Source organism: Idiotropiscis lumnitzeri, chromosome 5 (assembly GCF_059441095.1).
Source record: "Idiotropiscis lumnitzeri isolate Australia: NSW breed Sydney's pygmy pipehorse chromosome 5, RoL_Ilum_1.0, whole genome shotgun sequence".
NCBI classification, from domain to species: domain Eukaryota; kingdom Metazoa; phylum Chordata; class Actinopteri; order Syngnathiformes; family Syngnathidae; genus Idiotropiscis; species Idiotropiscis lumnitzeri.
The window spans coordinates 17,635,144-17,648,589 of NC_142395.1; the positions used below are offsets into that span (position 1 = coordinate 17,635,144).

General features: G+C 41.3%; 1 protein-coding gene across 1 annotated transcript in view; it reads left to right on the forward strand.

Annotated features, from left to right (window-relative positions):
* The window catches only part of itfg1 (integrin alpha FG-GAP repeat containing 1), a 95,630-nt gene extending 82,482 nt beyond the window's left edge, over positions 1–13,148 (forward strand). The window contains exons 15-18 of the mRNA XM_088297047.1: positions 5,708–5,832; positions 8,006–8,088; positions 9,116–9,233; positions 12,442–13,148. Coding sequence (XP_088153173.1) covers positions 5,708–5,832; positions 8,006–8,088; positions 9,116–9,233; positions 12,442–12,501 — 386 coding nt within the window. The 3' untranslated portion in view covers positions 12,502–13,148. The remainder of the gene's footprint in view (positions 1–5,707; positions 5,833–8,005; positions 8,089–9,115; positions 9,234–12,441) is intronic.
* Positions 13,149–13,446: the final 298 nt, after the last annotated feature.

Consider the following 13,446-nt stretch of genomic DNA (forward strand, 5'->3'; position numbering starts at 1 on the left):
TCTGACTGCAGCGTTGTAATCTTTGAATCTAATGATTACTCTCCATGCACGGTTTGGCGCACATGATTGGTTGGCGATTTAAAAAATGAGCGTCAGCGAACGGGCTCGGCCCAACTCGTGTCGCCTCAAACTCATCCATCATACCGCCCAGCCTGGATTTGCACCTATCCAAGCAAATTACATTGACTTTATCTATCATCCCGTCGTGTGAATAATTGTCTTTGGTCTGACCGTAGTATTAGTGTGATTGTTGGTTGGTTGACTTACCAGTAGTATTTGTTTCTATGGTTGTATGTAGACCAGATACTTCTTCAATTGAGATATAGACTGAAGACAGAGACTTTTTTTGTATTATGCAACTATGAAGGCAACAATCTTATCTGTCTCTGTCGCATCTCAAGCAGAACGCCAAACTATTTAGCATCAGAACATTCCGGATGATTGCTGTCAGGCTCGTTGTAATTCAGCTGCCTCTGTTTTTTTTCCAGTGTGTTTCCACTGGAGTGCACATGGTGAAGGAGAAGCTGAGTAGCCCAAGGCCTCGCCAGCACTATTCCCCTGACTCCTCATTTAACAGCAGCAAAATGCTGCCAGGGAACTACTGCTTGTGTGTGTGCGCGCACGCGTTTGTGTCCGTGCGTTGCGCATTGGTTTGTGTGTGGCGTTTTCAAGTGTGTTTATTTTGTAGTTTGTCGCTTCTGGGACTTTAAGAGATGAGCACTCACTGCATGAGGCCATGCTGTGAACTTCATTCGCTGTTGTCTCCATGATAGAGAGTAAAGAGCAAGGCAGGTAATCACCTGGAAGTAGGTAGTGGTCCAGTGAGTGTGCATCAGCACTGTGTATGTGTTCACTTATTGGTGAGCATCAGCCTGCGAACATGCTAAGCAGGTAGGATGGATGAGGGTGGCAAGCGGCACACTCATCAGCGACTGCCCGCTGAGCTTGTAGGGCTCGCAGTGATGAATGCCTGCATGTACAGCCAGATGCAGCATTTTTTTTCTGCAAGTTGGTACCTCACATTAAAGATGAACCATCAGTTTTTTTGTGTGTGTGAGGTCGTTTTTTTGGTTGACTGGTTGATAGTTAGTCAGTTGGCTTGGGTTGGTTGGTTGGCTTCAAGGGTGGTTGGTTGTTACTTTGGTTACAATTGGTTGGTTGTTTGTCTGGTTGGATGGATGGATGGCTGGTTGTTATTCCAGTTGGTTGGTTGGTTTGGTTGACTGTTTGTTGGTAGGATTGTGGTACAGTTGTTTTTGTCAATTTTTTTGTTTTTTGCTTAGTTGGGTGTTTGTTGGGTTTGATCAGTTGTGTTTTAGGAGAGTTGACGGCCTAATCTGTCTCTCAGTCAGTGGCCTTTTGTCAAGGTCTTGATTTGTTTTTGTTTTTTTTTGTTGGTTGTTGGTTGTCCAGCTGGTTGGTTTATTGCTAGTTAGGTACATTGTTCGTTCATTTGTTTGGGTTGTCGTCCGGCTATTTGGTTGTTAGGTTGATTCCTCACAGGTTGTGAGTACAGTAGGTTGGGTATTAATCCATCTTTGTTTGGTTGATATATATATATTTTTTTATAACTTTTTCCTGTTGCCTGTTTAGCTGTCTTGTTGGTTGGTTACTTTGGTAAGTGATTGATTGGTAACCAGAGCACGAAGACAATCAGATCCACAAAATATTAACTGTTGGATTATGGTCCTCATTGAAGACTTTGTCATTTCTGCATTGTTAAACTTGCTAACATGTTTCTAAAGGTCTATTGGTGGATAATATTTGGCTGCTGCACTTGTACATATCCAGACAATTGCATGAGGTGCGTGTCTAGGAAGGAATTTGTCGCTGATCCAACTAAGGATTGCTCTGTCCATGTCTGCTCAGTACCAAAGTAGTTTGATTATTTGATTTATGTAAATTGTTATGGGATGGATTCTAGTGTGAGAATCCCCCTCTAAAACTACCCGGAAAATCACGGTCTGGTAGATGGAGATGAGTGTGCTCGTGGGTAGGAGAATCAATGTTGAGCTTTCTTCACTCCGTCCAATTAGCCTAATGACTTGTGGGGATTAGTAACTCACACAATCTCACAGCACACACACACACACACACACACACACGCACACTCTGCTCATTCTACATGCATGCGTGACCTTTTGGAAATGAAACAGAAGTCATCCACATGCATATGGATCATGTATTAGGATTTAAAAAGATTCAAAACAACTTCAAGGCTAAATCAAGCGAAAGCCTGAATTTTGTCTACCTGCACATTCAAGCATTTACACAAGCCTTACACTTAAATGGCACTATTTTTAGTCCCATTTCATTCTTATGTTTTGCCATAAAATCATAATTCTCTATGGAGCAATGACAGTACTGCAAAATGTATAACAAACTGAAGTTCCCTTCTGGTTGGTTGGTTGCTTGGTTGGTTCTGAGTCCGCTTGCTTGGCTGGTTGTCAATCTGGTTGGATGGTTGGTCAGCTATATGGTTGGTTGATTTGACTGTTGGTGTTCGTTTTTTAAGAGGTTGATTCATTGGTTCTCAGTCGGGTCTTTGTCGGCTCGTTGGCCAGTTGTTAGTTCAGTGGGTCATTTTTTCTGTTGGTTTGAGGGATGTTTGTTGTTCCTTTATTCTGTCGATTGTTGGTCAGCTGTTAGGTATGTTGGTTGGTTAATAGTTTGGTTGGTACTGTAAGTTGTTTTTTTTGGTTACGTGGTTGTCAGTGTGGATTGTTGGTTCAGTGGTTTGTTGGTCAATTCATCAGCTGTCTGACTTTTAAATGGTTAGTTGGTAGATTGGCTGGCTACCTGGTAAAATTGTTGTTTGTTTAGTTGGTCAAACGCCGCACATTTTCAATAGAAAACTTATAAACGATAAACTTATTGTGTTAAACTGCAAGGAGTAGAGGATGAATGAATGAACTAAAGACATACAGATAGAGATGAACTCCACTTCTGCAAGGAATAAAAGAAAGGCTACAACCTCCACCGAGAGTGAGGGAGTGAGAAAGAGATATGTAAAGTTGTTATTGATCAGTCCACTTGTCCTTGTTTTTATGTCCTTCATGATGGTGAGGTGCCCTCCTCTTAACTCATGCCTGTCTTGTCTCTTCACTTTCATGCATGACCCTGTAATCTCGCAGCCCCCCCCCCTCACGTCCACACTGCCGACGCCACTTTATGGATGCCATAAATCACGACAACACAACTCTTCACCTTTGTTGTCTTGTCCGTCTCTTGATGTCCGGGGAAGTTGTTTTTTTTTTGGAGTGTGTGTGTGTGTGTGTGTGTGTGTCCTCATCCTGTTTTTTGAGGTTGCCAAGTTCATAACAGTATTTCTATACAGCTGATTTTTCACAAGAATACCTTGAGTCTAAGATTCCATTGTACCTTTCATATTAGGGACAGTGTTCTTTTCTTGGTATGCTTCATTTTTGCATCTGTGTACATAGGGCTGTTGTGCCTTGCCGAAACGTTCCTGTTTTGTCTCAGCTGTTTATAGGACATTCTTCTGGATTCTCAACCTGCAGTTTAGCAAATTCCTCTTGCTTTCCAGTCTTGCTTTTTTTTCAGATTCATTTTCAGCAGTGATGTCCTCCTTGGTTGTCTCCTAAAAGTACATTTTGGCTTTAACAACCACGGCTGGTGCGATCTGTTGCTGATGCTGATGACGACATCAGGATGGACTTGACGTTGGCGCTGCGAATGATTTTCATCGAGTGCATGAAGTTGTGGCTCTCAGAAACTGTGTTAGACTCCAAGGGGATTACTTTGAAAGTCGCTTTGATTTGAAATACACAGTATCTTTTGTGACGCCAGTCCTGGAACATCTCAGGCGCACTGTGTATATTTCTCATATGAGCATGCATAAATGAGCACCTTCTCCTCAATATGTTATGCTATGAGATCGTTCAAGACAACATACTCCTTATGGATGCAGCTTCTAGTCATTAATTTTCCGTTCGGCTGTCAGGTTGACCCGGTAAACCTTGAGAGATGTTTCCTCTCATGTATGAGCTTTAGAACCTGGGATTAATATAAATACAAACACACACTTAGCAATGTCCCAGGCATATAATACAGACTTGAACATAAACACTGAAAGGCACACAGACTTCTCAGATATCCATTGTTGACGATCAGTCATGTGCTGGCTGGAATTCCCAGCCAAGTCCGAGCTAACTTGGCTTTGGGATGTAACACACACACACGCACACACAAATTCAGTATGCCATCCTCATGTTGTGAGATGGCTTTCCCCCAGCTATTGCCACGTTTCCTGTATTCCTTTAGCCAATAGATACACACACACACACACACCCCCACATCAGACTCTAAAGCCAGCCTCCAGCCTTGCTTGATCAACACACAAATACAAACACACAATCCACTGAGGCCAAGTCACATGAAGCAGCTAAAAAAACATACCAAACCAACAGCATTGGACACTTTCAAGCCCATACACTGTGAAGGCCAAGTATTTGTATTGGGCCTTTGGAACACTACCACAGTGATTTAGGAAAAAGTTGTGTCGTCATGCTCTGCCCTTACGCAATGATGAAATCTCAGATTTGTACAATTTACTTGGTAGCAATTCCATATATCCAGATCTGGAGGTCGAGTTTGTCTTTGAAAAAGGCAAAAATCAAACCAAAATGGTCTGCTTGTGCGTGTAGCAGCCTCGCTTAATGGTTTTACCCTCAGAGAGCTCAAGTGTGTTTGTGTGTTTGTGACCTGACCCTCCAGAGGTTCCTCGGACTGGAAGGAAGCGGCCAATGTCGAGGTTTAAGCTAGGCGGAGGCAGAGCTTTGCAATGTGCAGTCCATCCACATTAGTTCTGATCACTGGCTGCCTCCAGGCTCCCTCGCTCTCTCTGGTTTTCTCTCTCTCTCCTCCCATCTTTGTTTACCACGTAGAGGTTGATTTATGTCGGCTGCACTTGGAAGAGTTGGGCAGCGTGGGTGAGATCCAGCAGTTGATGGGGAGCTAGTGCAGGGTGGAGAAGGTGGAAGCTGGGGGGGTTGGGGGTGTGTGAGGTGGAACAAGGAAGGCCAGAGAGGTAATAGATTTATATTGGACGCTGCTCATAAAAGAGTATTTGCATTTGATGTTTAATTTCATTTAAGTAGCTATTGAGCTCGTAATGTTTAAGAGTCCATAACAAGGCCCTTTTATTTCTCCATCCATCTTGTAATGTGTGCATGAGACATCCACTTGGCAGTTGCTGGTTCCAACCTGGAACATCTCCAATTTGATGGAAAGAGTTGCACCAAAGAAATATGCCTCTATAATGATAGATTTTTTTTAAATACCTATTTGCGGAATATCTTTTTCAATATTTTTTCACCTATTGTTTTGGTATTTGGGACATGTATTGTTATGTACATTTGAATTCATGGGTGCATTGTATTTTATTTTGTGAGACCATGACTGTGCATGGTCTCAAAAAACAATTACTTCTCAGCCATGGAATATTCTGAGCGTGGTGTGAAAGTAATAATTTAGTTCTAAAGAATCTCTCTTCAGATGCAAGTATTACTTTACATATTCAACTAATGCCTAATGATTATCGTTGACAAGTAAAGAATTTTGTACACAGTTTACTAGATTTTGTAAATGAAAATATAATTTTTTTCTCAGGAAAATAGCAATTAAATAAATGTTATGATTTTGGGGTGTTTTGTATTATTGAGTTATCATTTTTATCTTCCTACAGCTGGTCAGTTGAGCCAGTCAGCGCACTTCTCCCTGCAGCTGCCCTACATTGTGCTGGGCCTGGGACGCAGCGCCAATTTCCTGGACCACTTGGTGGTCGGCATCCCCCACCGGCCCGGAGAAGTGGTGAGTAAAACATGATCTTCACTCCCGTGATCGTGAAGGTTGTGTTAAATAATGGCGCAACGTAGCGTGTGTAGTTTCAAAATGGTTAGGATTTAAAATTAGTCATTATATAAAGGTATTAGGGTGGGGTTGGGTTTTAAGATAGGGTTGCCGTTAGTTACCTGTTGGAACACACATTAGGTTTTGATAGTATTTTTTTTTCCTGATCCTTCTTCCATTGCTTACGCAATACACACATTTGGTGGTCTGCTCGCCTTTATTAAAGCGACACGAGCGAACGCAACGATAACAAAGCAGCTCATAGCTCAGCCGCCTGCAAGTCTAATCAACTCGCTACAAGAAAAAGGAGGAAGAGGAGAGCTGACGTGCGGTCATGTTGTGTTGATGAAGACTTTCTTAACACCTCTATTATTTACAACAAGTACAAAGGCACAGCAGGAGGAGGAGGTGTCTGGTTCATGAAAATCTTGCTGCTATATTTTTATTAAGACAGCAGTTGGACTTTTTCGCACACTGATTTCCATGTCTGGTTAAAAGTCAGAAATGTAGGAAATAATCATGAGTTTGTTGTTTGTACGAAGAACATTTAGTGCAGAATGTTCAGCTATGACACAATTTTAATTAAACCCTGATTTGAAACCTTTACACTCGTTTGAAACAACCTTGGATTGTAACTGAGGAAGCTCCCATACCACATTGTTAAACCGGGCTACGAGTACAAGTACTTACATTCGAGTACTTGCCAATTTTCAAATCAAATATTCAAAAGAGAAAAATGCCTATGTTTCAATCTAATATAACACTTTGTATACACACATTAATCCTATTCCACTTGCTTTTCTTTTTTTTACCTTGGCCTTCAAGGGTACAGTGTGGTCCGCGCATACAAATAACACAGATTTCATGATGGACAAAAAGAAGAAGGTCGCAGCAATGCTGCGGTCAAATAAAAAAAAAAAACCCTCATATTTCACTGAGTACTAAGATTGTATACCTGGGAGTATTATTATATTGCCTTTCTATTTATATTGTTGTGTTGTTTGTGTGCAAATATTTATTCTTAAAACAGGTTAAACTGCAAAATCAATTGCTCCGTGTTAGCTTGTCTATAGCATTTGTGACTTTTGCAACAAAGCCTGGCTTTAAACTTTAACCGCCGAAAGCCATTCGTTGAAACCCTTCTGATAAATCCCAACCTTGGCTTGAAATCCCAAAATGAAACCTTGAAACTCCAATTTGAATTATTCTTTTCCCGCCATGATGCCACAATTTGGCCCGACCCATCAATATCATCACAGTTCTTCCAGCACAATGGATGTTGTCTTAATGCCATAATTGTTCATATTGTTATGGTCATATTACAACGGTATTGACTGTATCACAAAACCGGCCATTCATAGAATTCTTGACAATATTTTCAACGTGATCAAAGATGTGACGATACAGAGCTATCATCAAATATTACCGCAGTTGTTGCAACACTATCGATTATATCACAATACATTGCTACAATCCCATCATCGCGATATTTTTCAACAATATCAAATGTTGAATTCATTGATGTCATGGCGCGAGTTCCCATTCTGATAATTGGCAATATCACTAACCTCTTCAATTATGGCCTTGGGTCCTTCAGTCTTTTTCATGCTTTGTGTTGTGATAGACATGTCCTACCTAATTTGGTGTCTGCTATTAAAAACTGGTGTCGGGCGAATTTCCAAAGATTCTGTGAAGGCTACTGAGTGAATTATCCATTGAAGTCAAGTGAATGTGTCAATGCTGAGTGGCGCTCTTGCTGATGCAGTGTGCGTACATGTGCATGCGATACGCATGCGTGGGCGTGTATGTGTTCTTGATATCAGCTGTCTTAACTGGATGTTTTTGCCCCGAGTCAGGAAACTGACATTAAAGATGGGAGAAAATTGCAAACAGTGTTCAACATTTATCCGCAGGCTAATCATCTCATTTTATTTCTATTTATTTTTCCGCTTCTTGAGTGCTGACCCACTCGAAATGTTCAACTCATACTAGAGTAGGGACAAGACTTGAATTAATGTTACATAGCATATGTTCTTTTCAAACTTGAAATTGACTGCAAGTACATAATCACAATCTTTTCCAACGCCATCACCGGTATCATGAGATGAGGAATAATTGACGTGTCCCCCCTCAGGAGTCCAGGAAGAAGGAGTGGACAGCCATCATCCCCAACTCTCAGCTCATTGTCATCCCCTTCCCGCACAATCAGCCCAGCAGGTACACACCCATACACACGCATACATACACGTACGCACTCCCTCCCTCGCCATGGGACACTAGGGTGCTCGTTGCCATGGATACCGTTGGCCTAACGGCAGCACCTCATCTGCCGCTACTAAGCGACAACGCACTTAAGTTAGCGGCACAGATTTTCTGGTGTTGTATAAAGACACACACATTCACTTGCACACACACGAACACACAGCATGTAATCTCATGTTGGGTGTGTGTGGGTGTGTGTGTGTTAGGGGGGGTGGGGGGGTGGCACAATTGACAATACAGATGGCAACACACTAGTGCACACAACGGGGATGCCAAAAACTGTATACCTTAATGATCCTCCAGCAGCAAATGGTTTCTTGATGTCACAATATTTTCCAACGCTACGGAGAGTCTCATGATACAGCGTCATAAACAATGTCGTAATAATCTTTTCCAATTTTTTCAATTGTATCACAATATGGCACAATTATTCATATTGATAAAAAAAAATATTAACAGTATCATGAAAATCAATACAATGGCGTTAGTTGTCAATGGTTTCCGTGGTATCATGGTACAGCGCGATTAGCATTGTTATATCAATATTTATCAATTATATCTACTAGTTCACAATAGTATAATTGATAATATATACATTTTCCAACACTTTTGATGGTATTATGATACAGCGATTGATATTATTGCAAAATTTCCCTATTAAATTAGTAGTATCTTAATAGTTTTGTTTTAAACAATAATATTGGTTGTATTACAATACAGCATGATAAATCGTATCATCATCACTCTTCTCCTGAACGTTTTTTTTCATTATGTTGTGGTATATATAGAATTTCAGTAAAAAACAGATAAAATTCTATTTTGTTTCAGGGCTTTAGCATAAAATGTTCAAAAGGCGAAGCGAAGGATGCGTTAGCAGACGAGTTATTTTTCTGCCTTGCACCAACTTTTGACACAAAATGACAACTTTAAAACGAGGCTAATGAATCAAAATGACGACTTTTCTTTCTCTTTTGGCGTGCAGCTGGAGCGCCAAACTGTACCTGACACCCAGCAACAGCGTGCTGCTGACTGCCATTGCCCTCATCGGCGTATGCGTCTTCATCCTCATCATCATCGGCATCCTCCACTGGCGGGAGAAGGTCAGGCGCACTCGCATGCTCACACACAAACATATTCAAACAGAGCTAATATCTCCCCGTATGACCCGGAAGGACTCATTTATTGGCGTCTTCTGTCCTTTCAGCTTGGCGGATTTGCTTTTTCATTAGTCACATAAATAGACCCTTCGGGGAGCCTCCGCCGCCGCTTATTTTCCCGTCTTTCCTGACCACAACGCGACATTCGTACTCCCACATCACGCACACGTGAAAAAATTCAACTTTTTAGTTGTTTTTATTTCATGTTTGCCTTCTTTTCTGCGCACAGCGTGAACGCTGCCTGCTGAGCTAGGTCGTCGCTGGCAACCTTGCCCAGCCATCTGCCGTGTGTCGGTTGTATGTGTGTGTCCGCATGCGTGCGTTTGTGTAAAGATATGACCCTGAGATTTCAGCCTTTTTATGGCCAGTGACCAAACTTCACCCACGTGCAGAAATAAAATCTGATTCTTCGTATCCTAACGTCACCTATCTACTAGGATACATTACAGTATGTGTAAAACTAAGTTTTAAGAACACATTTTTCTTTTAAGGACCTGTGGAAATGGAATGTTCAAACTAAATTGGCAGCCTTTATGTCTGTTTTCGACATGGGTTTTCATGACATTTTTATTTTATGTACTCTTGATAGACATGGCTACTCAGGTCCCAATTCCATTGAAGTTGGGATGTTGTGTAAAATGTAAATAAAAACACAATACAATAATTTGAAAATCTTAAATTGAATACGCTACAAAGACATGACATTTAGATATTTACTTAGTCGAACAGTTTAAGGTTTTAAGATTTTCTTCAACGTATAGCAAGGAATTTAGGAATTTTATCGTCTACGGTACACAAGCTCATCGAAAGGTTGAGAGAATCTGGAGGAATCACTGCATGTAAGCGGCAAATCAATGTTAACCCCTCAGGCGGCACCGCATCAAAAACCAACATCCATCTGTAAAGGATGTCACCACATGGGCCACTTCAGAAAACCAATGCCAGTATTTACAGTTTGGCGCTACATCCGTAAGTGCAACTTAAAACGCTACCATTCAAAGCAAAAGCCATTTATCAACAACACCCAGAAACGTCACCTGCTTCCCTGTGCGCAAACTCATCTAAGTCGGACTGATGCAAAGTGGAAACGTGTTCTGGGGTCCACAAAATGACCTTGTCCCAGCTTGTTAGCAGATTGAGTTTTATGTTGGAAATGGAAAAATATACATTTTCGGAAAGGACATTAAAATGCTTTTCCAAAATTGTGGAAATTTAAATGTTCTGCAATCCCGCCTCAGCCATCTGTCAAATGTACTGGTTAATTTTGTGGCAATCAGACAAGTTTGAGTTTGAAGGACTCTTGGACAAACTGCACCCTAAAATGGTTGTTTTGAACAGAAATGGCAGACTTACTGCGTCTTTTACTGCAATACTTCTTGAGACTTTTTTTGTTGGTCTGTTTGTGATTAACAGTGCTGCTCAATCGATTGTTGCTAAGTTTGAAACTTCGAGCTGTATTTTCAAAAAAATCGGTTGCGTTTTGGTAGTAACTTAATATCAGCAGCAGAAGGCTGACTGACATTTAGCATTTGGCTGGCATTTGCTCTCCTGACAAAGTCAGGTGGAGGACAGACATGAAGACGGGCCCGTTGCTAACTTAGCACGGCATACATCCATATGGAGCAAAGCAGAAGAATATTTAAGGAGGCCAATCAATCACTCCAAAGGAAGCGTCTTCCCACCTGAGGCGCAGCGTCCGACTTAATTCATCCACATCAGAGACGACGGTGTCATTAAAAGCGTCGGATGGACACAAATCAATGCGCCGCTGCTTAATGATGATTCACGGGGTCCCGGATGACGGATGCCGTCCTCCAGATGCCTGATTAGAGCATCCACGTCGATGGCGCAGGGAGTGCCTTGCCAAAGCAAAGAACATCCCAGCGTTTCATCTTCACCGCTGCAAAAAAAAAAAAAGAAAACAAGAGGCAGGACCATCAGTCAATACCTGGCAAGATGAATCAACTATTGATTTGTGAAAGAAAAAAAGCACTCGTGACAGACTGACAAATTATGCATCATCTTTCAGATAGAAGGAGTCAACATTGGGATGAACTTTGATATCTTCTAAAATCAACTTTTTGCATCAAGATTAAATGAAGACTCATGTTAATTTATGAACACGGCTCGCTCAGCAAATAACAAAGCGACAGCAAATAAAATGTTAATCTTTGTTAAAGTTTGTCTTAAAACAGCTTACCTTGACTCGAATCCCGCGTAGCGTTTTATTCAAAGATCCTTGTTGATGTTGTTAGGCAAAGCAAAAGTCAAGACATGATTACTTGCAGCAACTGTGCACTTTCTCAACGGAAGTGATCATGCTTAACTTTTGCTTTGCATAATGACATCAACAACCAACCTTTAGATAAAATGTGCCGCAGGAGTTAAGGTAAGCTAATTTTAGGATGAAAATTATGTGTGTGTGTGTGTGTGTGGGGGGGGTAATTTATAGTCTAAATTTCATCTATTTTGGGTGTTTGGTGCGTCTGATTTGAGGTCTTTTTAATTCAGAAAAAATAAATACAACTTTGTCTTCATTTATTTTATAAAAACATTTTCTCAATAAATGATTTTAAGAAAACTTTCAGCTCAGTGTCTTGCAAGATAGCTTGTTATTTTATGCTCAGTACCACATATTAAATAAGAATGTATCCTGCCTTATCATACGTTAACTTGCTTTCTTAAATCCTAAATGGCCATGTTACGCATTAGGAGTTTTATTTATTTATGTATTTTTTTTACTCAAAATCCGTGATCCGATCCGAATCATAGCTTATGTGATCCTTTGCACGAATGTTACTTGATGGTAAGAAAACATTTTTTGTAAATAGTAGTGGAAGAAAAGGTGTATTAAAAACGCAAGGACTAGAAGCTTTGTGCGTGCGTGCGTACGATTTCAATAAGACGTCAGCTGTCACTTCAAAGAAACTCGACGGCGTAGTGAGAAATTGCTGCTGTCGGCGAAAACCTTTTTGGCCAGGATGAATATTCTTAGCTTGTCATTTGAAGAAGATGAGTGACGGGTGTGGGGGGAATTGCGGTGGGATGAGTGAGGAGAGTCAAGGGGAGGATCTTTGATTGTGACCTAATGGCGTCCTGTTGTCTGTGTCGTCCTGATTGATTTTTCTTGTTGTCTTTCTGCGTGCTTCAGAAAGCAGACGACCGGGAGAAGAGGCAGGAAGCCCACCGCTTCCATTTTGATGCCATGTGACCACCACCTGCCCGACTATACCTGCTGTCCTTTACCTGCCCTTACCGTTACCTGCCGACTTACTTGCACCACTTGACACGCACGTTCCTTGCCCCTTCCTCCTGTTACCTGACCCACTTCATCTGTTGACTTTATCTACTTCACCTGTCCAACTTTGCCTGCCACAATAGTCTCCTTTTAGCTTATTTTATTTTTTATTATTCAGACCCTCACTCCTAATGGCCAACGCAGTGGGTCGTTTGTCCTTATAAAAAAATGTTTGTTGTGGCTCATTTTCTTATCTGGAAAATATCCATTTTCAGAAATGACTTGTTTTTCAAGCCGACTTTGCCACGTTATCCTGTTTTGGCAAAATGGCTGCTGTCAGAGCATGCACAGTGTTATTGTCCTTCAATCCATTTTCGGTCAAATGTTTCTTTTCTGTTTGTTTTGAAGTCGTGTAAATCTAATCAACGCTTGTCTGCAAACTCTTTGCCTTGCCTTTTTGAAGCTATTGTGGGCACAGTGCGACGGTGGGTTCCCTTAGTTTTTATGTGGTTTGGGATTTGCACTTTGTTTTTGTTTTTTTAATAATTATGTGTGTAATTTATTTGGTTTTGCGAATGCCGCAGCAACTCAATGTGAATAATAAAAGTTATTGACTGTGAGCTGGGAAGTTTGTGTGATTTTTGCCTCAGCCTGAAAACACACTTTGGGCTGCAGTCTGGTTACCCCCCCCCCGAGCTTTTTTCTTGAATTGATTTAGGTGCAGCAGTGAAATGAAACAGCTTTTTATATTGCCGAGAAGACCCCCCACACACACTCACCCACATACACACACGCGCACACGCACGCACACACGCCTTCCCTCCTTGCAGCCTGCTGCATAAAACATTTAGAGCAGAGACACGAATGTGTAAGCATTTTTATACTCGCATCAATGCCATGCAGACTTGCAATCATGTA